Below are 10,664 nucleotides of genomic sequence, written 5' to 3'. Positions count from 1 at the left end.
AAACTTGTTAAATCAAATATACAAATAAAATTGAAGCCCAGCAAAGGCTACTCCAGACCTGGAGACACAACCGCCAAAGCAGCCTCCCCGTTATGATACCCATGGATGGTTACCAGGTAAGAAACAGCAGGTTAGACAGCCATAGAGAGAATGTAATGGATGATAGAATGAGTATATGGCATGCATTTCTATGCTTTCAACATCCATCTTGGTATTAACCACATGAACCCTTGTGTCTCTATTCTGGGCATGTCATATAGGTGAATATTTGGCAAAAACAGAATACATTCTCAGAAAATAGCAGATCTACAAGCTCATGGGTCATGTTGTGACAACTTGACACATTGTGAGCTATGTTTGACGAAGACATTTGGTGCAGAAGGATTTTAAGTGGTTAAGGTTCATTCTCTTCTGCATTCCACCCATGATCAGGAACCTGGACGGTTCAGTGTACAAGAATGAAGCCTTGCTGCTCCGCTCCTTGCAGCAGAATCACCTTCACCACCACCGCCACAACAACAACCAGCACCATCAGAGTCTCAACTCTGGGCCGAGGAAGAACCAGGACAGCCCGACACACAGCCCCGGCCTCACCCCCAACCTTGGCCTGAGCTCCAGCCTCTATAACAGCCTCAACACTCTGCTGAGCCAGGCACACGGCAAGCCACCCCCAGATGCTGGTCTAGCGTACCCGCACTTCAACAGCAGCCACGGCTTCCCCCGTCCAGTCAACACCCCCATTCACTCCCTCAGCAGTGGGTTCAGCTCACAGCAGCGGAGGACTAACAGTAAGTATACATACTTCACATAGCTTTCCTGTGATGTCCATTAACAACTTTATTATTGGTGAAAATGTCCTAACATTGCAGATACACAAGATCAACGCATTGCGATGCAACACGTAAGCTTGTAGATCGGCTATTTGTCAAGCCATGAAGTATGAATCAGTGGTTCTCAAAGTGGGGTCCTTAAAGGGGTTTCCAGGGGGTCCTCAGCTGGGGTCCTCAGCCAACTATCAATGATTGATAGTTGGGAACCAAATGGACACTTACAGGTCTGTAACTCTGGGAGTGTACAAATGGAACCAAGACTCGTTAAGGGGGGTCTGTGGCCTAATGCATGCCAAACACGGGGTCCTTGAAATGAAAACGTTTGAGAACCACTCGTATAATAAACATGGCCGTATTCTGTCTCCTTTTAGCAGACTTCAGCCCCCCATCGGAAAGGTGTCCTGTGGCACCGTGGAGGTCGGGGATCACAGACCTGGGGCTGTATGAGGACTACCCCACCTCCGCCTCCCTCGACCCCCTTCTTACTCCACAGGCATACCTCTCTCTGGAAGGACAGAATGGGGAGGACGGAGGAGAAGAGAACATTGTGTATCTATGAAAGTGTCTTCTTGAGTACTGTGATGGAGGAGTGAGCAACGCATACTGCCTTATATAGAACTGGACTGAGAATATTGCACCTTCTCAAGCCGTGCCAGAGAAAAATATGTGTGTGTGTGAGACAGAGGGTGCAATTTCGCCTTTTGAGATTGAAAGGCCAAGATATCATTTCTAAAGGGTCATGGCTAATACTGATCCACCATATAGTCTCAGCTTAAAAAAGTGTAATATAAGTTGTCTCAATTAAATTGATATTTGTTTTTAGTATGCAGGCTATTTAAACCAAGTGACTTCCTGTGGCAAAGTTCTGCTCACAAAACACACCATTGGAAGTTAAAACCCAAGTTGAAAAAAAAAAAAATCCTGTCGGACTACCTTTTTAAGAGATTGGTTCCTTCCTTATCAGACTCTGTGCCCGCCACTGGAGTTGTTTGTATGAGCCAACACTTAATGTGTAAAAACAGCTGTTTTTGTGCACGTGCACGTGTGGGGGTGGACTAGTCCTTATAAACTGTATAATCAGATGAGGGAAGGGGCAATGGAAACAAGCAGACATTTGCAGAAAATACGTGCCTTCACTTTGTTGTGCGATCACTGACCACTTTTATTTTTTGTTGTGTTATCAAACCATTATGTCTTTGTGTCCAAAAATCTATTTTTTTTATACTTGTGCTCCCACTCATTTGTCTTTGTAACTCAATGTCTACTTTTGCTTCCCTTGTCAATATCTGTAGTACTTTGCTGACAGAATTACTAGAATGATAATTTATACTTCGCATGTCCTTTCCCCCCATCCAATGTAACTGGTTTTCAACTGGAAAATGTGATTCCTTTCAGTAGAAAATCTGTTATAAATAGTATAAATTAGGCTTAAAAGTCAGGGACCAAGAAATCAGACTACCGAATGAGTGTACTGTATATAGTCACATTTTGTTCATAAGAGCACTTACAGGTGAACAACCCAAGCTGTTAGGCCTATGTATTAGTAAGCTTATTTAAAGCCCAGAAAAATATTTGAGGGACCATAGGCCAAATGAAGAATACGTAGACATTACTGTATTCATGTTTAATGTGTTTAGTTTTATGCAAAAGCTACCTATGCACACTATGTTAAAGGACACTTAAAATAATGCTTTTTGGGTTGTTTTGTCACTTAAGTGCCAAATATCCAAGAAGTGAATCTTGTAAAGAAAAAGTTAGCATTGTTTATTTATTGTTGTGTAAAAACGACTTCTTGCACTGTCTACATTATTTTGTTCTGTCCTTCCTTGTAATCTTTATAATCAAAACTGTCAAGTGCCATATTAACTATATAAAATGTTCTACGCCACTGTTTAGTTTATTTTGATAGATTAACCTTATAGGCAAATGTGTCATGGAAGGCTATTGAAGATTTGGCCTGATGCTGAGCTTCAGAGCGACTTTCAACATTGCACACCATAGAAAGTGTGTCTGGTGAGAGCCTGAGCCATTTACTATAATCATGCGTTACTGACTGTAGTCTTTTACGAATAGTGGATTTGGAAATGCCTCATAGTCTCCTCAATTGTTCAGCGATAGTATATAATCAGGCATGCATCTGCAGCAGCCTTTTGTGTGTTGACACTCATATCATTAGAAAGTAGAAAGCCATGATGTACATGTATTGGTGAATAAAATGTCCTTGTTCTTGACTTCTGTTATGTCATGGGGGGATTTCTGAAGTTTCCCCGCTAACGCGTCGCTGACAGTATAGCCTACAAATGGAACCTTGGTTACAGAGTTACAGACTTGTAAGGGTTAATTTAGAACCCCTAAAGGAACCATTAGAGTACCTGGAATCCATTTTGAGAACCAATGATGTAACATACACTTGCTGTCTTTTTCTGGTTGGGCCAACATTAACCAGAAATGTCCCCCTTAGACTCAACCGACACAAGCAAGTCATTAACCCTGTCAGCCCAAGCTGCTATGTTTTACCCAGTTTACCCCTGGCATGTCAGCCAACACTTCCACGGTAAGTTTGAACCAGGCTGCAGAATTGGCTATGAGGTTAATGGGATCATGCAAAACCACCACTGACCTACACAACCGGAATCTTTCTTGACATGATAATAACAATAATAATAATGTACTAAATAATTGTAAGATTGCTCGAGCGGCCAAGGCAGCAAATCAGTGGAGACCAGTCCAGTAGCGACCTTTAATCCAAGTCTTTATTTTTTCATCTTTTTTTTTTTTTTTACAATTTCACTGACAAGTATTGGGCACAACCTGTCAGCTCATCTCACATACCATAGACTGACTGCCTTTTATAGGTGGGTCCCTATTACCTGGCTAGCTCCTACCATTCCCCAGGTACCTCCAAAATATTCCCACACATATAAACATACAATACCATTTTCCTTAAAACGCTAGACTACTGTATATGCACCCTCAATACATATTTACAATTCACTGGGCCTTCTAAATATACCCACCCCATAAACATGGTTCAATTAATTACAGTGGATGCCGATCTCCCCTCTCTCCACTTCCCACTTGGTATCACCTCCCCGGAACTAATAAATAGGGTGTGTGTTGCCGGAGGGAACTCTTTGGCCCGAACACCACACTGGGAAGGGGGGAGAACAGACTTAGAGGTAAGTTTAGACATCAGATTCACATTCCCATTATAGTTGTCAATTTCAAAGTATGCTACTACTGTGGAGTCCTACTAATGTGGCCTTTCTGTTCTTTCATAGGTGTATGATGACATCAGTACCTCCGCACCTTCAGAGTGAAACTCACTGCCCCCACCCCCCATAACTTCAATAAATGCATTTGTTACAATCTGTGTCTTTCTTTACATATACAATACCTATTCAGCTGTGTTTGAATATGAATTAGTTATAGTAACGGCGACCTGTCGTTACAATAATACAAATGTAATCATGTAGATCTCGGGATCCACATGGGAACGGTGTGGCTCCAATGTGGATCTCGGGACAGAGTAGATGTAATTTCCTGTGTTTTGGTGCATTTTGTGAGTTTGATACTTTTATCAGGCTTGCTTTACTAGCATTGGAAAAGTATGGGTAGATTTTCAAACATTTAAAAAGCTAAGAGTAGGCCTACACACATTGATTTGATGACTGAAGCAATGTAAGACCCATCTTTAATAATAACCATTAATTACTTAAACGTTAATATCTCTGTATGATGGCATGCACAGATGCACTGACCATGATGGGATGATCTCAAGTTAAGAGTCTCACTCCAAGTTTAGTTGTCATGTTGCATGTTTTTCCTTAACATTCGACTCATCGTGTTTCGTGTCTGTTCAGGTTGGGGTTTTTATTTTTGAGGCATTGGTGCCACCCCAAAGGTTTTTAGTTTTTTATGTGTCACCCAGTGTTTTTGAGAACAGCATACATTGAGTTTTTCATTGGCCATGGTGGTATAAGGTATAGGCTCTACATAGATAGTCCCAAACCATTGCAATTTGCTGCTGGTCTCAGTTTTTCTGTATTTTATTCTGTATTTTGTGTACAAAAACAAAAAAACTGTGCAATTAGAGAAAAAAAGTTATTTTATTTTTTTACCTGAATGTATATAGTATCATTGGTGGAGAATGTTCCATTGGTTACTAAGTAGTTCATTCTGATGAATGTTTGCTTACAAGGATTGTTGGGAGGAATTCTAGGCAGCAATATTTTATTTTATTGGTTGTGATGTATAAGCACCATTTTTTTTGTTAGTTCTAAATCCAGAAGCCAAGGAAAAAAATGTTCAAAATGTCCTTTTGTATGTCTGATAATATGCAATGGGTCCTTCAGTGGTGGAATTTATCCACGGTAGTCCTCTTATTACGGTCAGAGCCTTCTACTAGAGAGTTGCGCCAATGAGGGGTCAGAAACAGCGTCAGTCACGTGGTTCATGTAGCTGGAAATAGTGACAAGGAGCCGTCGACTTCAATGCATTCCATGAACTTCCGGTTTAGGGATTTGTCACTATTCGCCAATGTATGTGTATGTAGAAGACCTGGCCCGAAGAAGTGAACGGAGTTGGCGTAATAACTCTCTAATAGATGGCACTGATTACGGTCAATTTTAAAAATGCAAATTAGCATAGACAAATAGGCCCTGAGGTAGGATAGCAGCAGGTCATGAATTATGAGTATTGAGCTGTGCTTGAATTACAGCCAAGATCGAAACAGTTGTGGTCCAAGGCGGTGTCCTGTTACGTCTCGCTCCCCTTCGCCTCCACACCTTTGTGCTGTGGGAGACAGCAACTTGCAATCGGTCTGGTCTACAAGATACACCACAAGTTACAACATTAAGATACCCATGTCAAAGTACAGAAACGTAAATGAAGTCCACAATCACAACATCGGAGGCAGCTCCACCCCCACATCCAACCCAGATTATGCACTAACAAGGGTTTGAATTCGTTCTCCTCCTGCTATGGCACCTAAATGTGGAATGCTCTACCTACAGGAATCTGATCTTCAATTACAATCTCAACAGATGACTAAACGTTTGTTAAATATATAGATCATCTAAAAAAAAAATCATCTCTATACAGCTCGAAACAAGGCAGCTTCTTTAGAACGTCAACAACTTTTACAACCTTCTAACAGAAAAAAGACACTTCTGGTGTATACTTCTCAATGACTTACAATAACAGTCATCACAGATCAAACGTATCATCAGATCTAATTGGGATATCCTCAGAAGTGATCCTAAATAAGACTTTTCAACATCCTCCTAACGTTTGTTTGAAAACAGCTCCCTCTTTAAAGGATAAACTCACCCAGAGTTCTATAGTTAAGAGAGAGGGTCACTAGTTAACTAGGCCCATATGCACCTATAAATGTCTGCAAACAATGTTATACAACAAAAAAATACTTCAAAGATGTCAAGACCATGGAGACTCACATGCAAACAGTTCATCAATGTTATATTGTGTATTGCCTCACCTGCCCCGGGTGTTTTTACATTAGACGCACAAAGAGTAGGTTGAAGCATAAATATGTCATTAGAACCAACAATTCCATGGCACGTAATTTCCAACGTTGTCAACAAGTAGAGGAATCGGTTAGAGGTGGCTAGACTTAGGTTGCTTCAGAGAGAGACATTCTGGATATTTTCATTTGATGCATCTCAATGAGGAGATTGATTTTAAACCCTTCTTGTAATTAGGTGATGTGTATTAGGTTAAACATATTGTAACCTAGATTTTTGTTTGTTTTGTATGTCATAGATGGTATTTGTAGGCTATGTGCATTGTAAAAGTTCACAAAAAAATTGTCCGTTATTATATATTGTATTGCATTGCACTGAGCCTCGAATTGTGATGTACATCTGATTGGTCCCCTTGCTCACAGGGAGTATAAGAGGACATGAACTAGCTGTGACAGTCCTATATAGCCATGGCCTGAGGAAGACATTGTTTGTCGAAACCTGTGGCATTTTATTGTTTTTATTCTTACTGCTCCACGCTCAGCGTCCAAGAGCGGCAACACTACCCTGACCAACTATAAACATGTGTTCCCTTTGAAAATAGCAGATCTACAAGCTCACAACGCATTGCAAAGCGACGGTTTGTGAGTTGAGCTTGTAGATCTGCAAATAGCCAAAGTATACAGTATACAGGCTGAAGTGGTTAATGTTTTACAAAGTAACTATAACTAAAGTTTTCAAATAATTGTAGTGGAGTAAAAAGTACAATATGTGAGTCTGAGATGTAGTGGAGCAGAAGTATGTATATGAATGTATTGAAAATCAGAAATACTCCAGTAAAGTAAAACATACCAAATTGTAGTACTTAAGTACAGTACTTGAGTACATGTACTTAGTTACTTTCCACCACTGCCTGGGAGTAACTTTTGATTCTAGACTGACATGAAGGGAGCATAAAAGTGTTGTAGAGAGCTTAGAGAATATATATATGTGGCACTTGATTAGATCATGGCTAGATTATGGGAGTGTGGGCTATGGATCTGCAGAAAAAAATGTTCTTGGGGAGTTGAATGTGATCCAGGCCCTCAGATTGTGCATTATATGCACAAATATAGTGTGATATTTTTACTGCACCTCCTGTATATTATAGGTGCAGTAAAAACATCACCTGTGTCCCATACAAGTAGAGGCAGGAGAAATGCGAATGCCACTATATTTACGCAGGAAACAGCTTTAGGTAAATTATTAGATGAACTTGAAACGACATGGAGATAATCACCTAACCAAAAGAGTGTTACAGACGTGCTGGGAAAGGGAGAGGGCAGGAAAAAAGTTTCGGCTGGACAGGAGAGGCAGCAGCAGCAGGAGACCTATGGGTGTATGAAATGGAGTTCTGCCCGGCAGTAGCGTGGCCTGCAATCCCTGATGTGGATTTTAAAATACTACAAGATAAGGAAGAGAAAGACATTGTTGATCTAGTGCAGGACTTTTATAGGCACACAGAAAGCAAGTAGATTTGTATAATATTTACAGAGGTCATCAAACTCCTTTAGCACTGCCCCTTTAAGGGCAGTGCATAAAGGCGGTGGCCAGGTTTGCGGCCTCATGTTTGGCCAGAAGCCTACATTTGGGTGTTTGGTGAAAGACTTGGAGGCTTGAGGTTTATAGCCTAATACTGGGTAAGGAAACCTGAAATCAATGTTAATGGTTTTATAATTCATTTTGGCAATATGGTGACAAGTTTTAATGAGTGGCATTCTACATCCCCTTTACAGAATTCGGCAAGTGTGGCATTTTATGGGAGGGTGCTGGGACACTGCCAGAATCAGTAAAGGGGGGATGTTTTTTTTTTTTTTTTTTATCAATTAGGCTTAGCCTAATTTATTTTCTGTATTTCCAGAGCCTCCAAGGTCCTTTCTTTGGTTAACTCCATTATATCCCGTGGCCATATGTTGACTGGGTATGTTGTGTTTTTGGTCATTTTGTATAATGAATTGGTATTGAGGGGTAATCAGATGTTGTGTGATTTATTGTAAGGAGGACAACTAACCTTTAACTGTTTTTCCCACCGATTTCATATTTAATATTTGATATAGAGACTTTATTTTGTCAAATATTGTATGTTGGGTCATGTGCAATAGTAGGGCTGGCTGAGGAACTAGGTATAATCGGGATCACCACCATTCCAGCTTGTGCTGGACATTTTCTCAAAATTAGATTTTTTTTCACGGACATACAAAATAAGTGGTCAATAATATTACCAGAAACCATAGGCAGAAAATGGGGAAGGCTAATAGTCTATTTGGATACAGGATAGGTGGGCATACGGGCATCTGGGCAATTTAATTTTACATGGGCACTCCATGTAAAATTGGCTATTTTGTCCAAAATGTTTAAAAATGTAATATTTTAAAAATGTTATATGTAAAGTGAACACATGATGTGAACATGCACGGTACATCATTATCAGTCTCAATACAGGTCTTGTAGCAATTGTAGAGACATTTGACCTTAATTGTCGAATGTTTAAGCATGTTCTAATCATGTATACTTTACTAGCTAAATGTAACCCCAGTACTATGCCTAACCTAATCTTAATTATTCCTAAACGTAACCTCAGCAAAAAAAAGGTTACTACAATGACAGCATTTGACAGCTTTGACAGTTCTTATTATTAATACAAATCTACATTAACCACATACAGCCGATCTACAATGTGACAAATTATGAGCTTGTAGATCTGCTATTTTCTGAAACTTTTAGTACTTTTACTTTGGTACTTTAAGTATATTTTGATGCTAAAACGTTTGTAAAATTCAAGATCCAAATGAATGACATTAGGGAAATTATTTAAAATGTGTTATTCTTGATGCAGAATGAAACACACTGAATGGTGTTACATACCAAATCTTTACTTCAAAGTGTTATCTTACGTTACAAATGTTTCTATTGTACAAAATATTTATATACAGCATTCACAATACACAACGTTTTGTACAGTGTTGAATATATAATATATATGGGTACGCATTTAACTGAAGCGAACCATATATATATATATATATATATATATATATATATATATATATATATATATATATATATATATATATATATATCACACATTTTACCAATGAATTTCCAACACTTTTCCAGGATATTTAACCCAATTTCTATAATAACAATCATTCAGCGCAATAATGAGTCTCTTACTCCTATATGTGCAAAGCCCAAAGATAGACAGTGTAGCAAAAATAAAGCATAGAATATAGAACGGTATAATTCTATGGCATAGCTCACTGGAGTACAAGACTCATTACGGCATCCGTATTACTTCTTTTTTAAATTTCCTTGCATTTGCCCCATTTATGAATTTAAAAGTAATGAAGGATGCATGGATATTTTAAATTACACTTTTGTTGTTGGTTTTCTCTTTCCTAATGAGTTAATTTCAACAAGAGGATACTGTCAGACACAAGGAGGGAAGAACATAATTATGTAAAACAAATCAAGAGTGGTAAACTTAAAGTGCCATTTATTTTATGAACATAGTACAGTATTTCCAGTAGTGCTACAGTATCTCAATCAATGCTCAAAAAAGCTTAAGACACTGAACAGGTAGAGTAAGTCAGTCAATCAAATAAAATAACAAAATAATATAAGAAAACAGCTTGCTCCTTGTAATGTTAAAGTGCCTTAATGCTTCATACAGTATTACATGTTTAGCTTCCCCTGGACAACACAAATAAAATAGTCAGCTTAATCCTTGTAAGCACAATAATGACAGTCAAACAGCACATACCAACAGGAACGGGAGGAAATAAGTAAGTAAACAGCACAACAATAAACAGCAGTCAATTCTTCCCATGGACTCTGCAAGTAATGCCTTGATAGATGGTCTGTTTTTAGTTTTTTTAAACAATTAACCATGGCAATTTAACTGCTAAACTATGACCACTTATTCTCATTCATTCATTTCTCTGAGCTTCTCATTTGCTTTTCAATGTCTAGCAGGCTTGCTTTCTTTTCTTTGGCTGAACGGCGGAGGCTGTTGGCAGTGACATAGCGCAAAATCACGCCCCCCCCCCAGCGGGAGGTTCACGTACATGCATGAAAATGTTCGGGTTTAATCCGTTTTTTGGTACTTTTTTTTTTTGGTTTGAATTAGTTTTTTTCTTTAATTATACATTCTTATTTTTGCCTGATTTTGCTATCTTTATTTGACCAATATAAATTGTATTCGTTTTTTTCTTTAATTATACATTTTTGTTAATGTTATTTAATTCTTCTGTTTGCCTGATTTTACCATCTCTATTTGATCAATATAAATATACAGTACAAGCACATAAATATA

At 38.7% G+C, this 10,664-nt stretch overlaps 1 protein-coding gene across 1 annotated transcript; it reads left to right on the top strand.

Annotated features, from left to right (window-relative positions):
• Positions 1-424: 424 nt before the first annotated feature.
• LOC311044014 (uncharacterized protein) lies at positions 425-1,874 on the top strand (the record flags this gene model as incomplete). Its single annotated transcript, XM_084055437.1, has 2 exons — positions 425-788; positions 1,202-1,874. 2 exons carry the CDS (start codon positions 425-427, stop codon positions 1,387-1,389), a joined length of 552 nt encoding a protein of 183 aa, XP_083911563.1. The 3' UTR covers positions 1,390-1,874.
• Between the last annotated feature and the right edge of the window lie 8,790 nt (positions 1,875-10,664).

Source organism: Gymnoscopelus microlampas, assembly GCF_963454915.1.
Source record: "Gymnoscopelus microlampas genome assembly, chromosome: 4".
NCBI lineage: Eukaryota > Metazoa > Chordata > Actinopteri > Myctophiformes > Myctophidae > Gymnoscopelus > Gymnoscopelus microlampas.
Note: the sequence above shows the minus strand (reverse complement) of the source record. Positions and strands in the feature narration are given on the sequence as shown.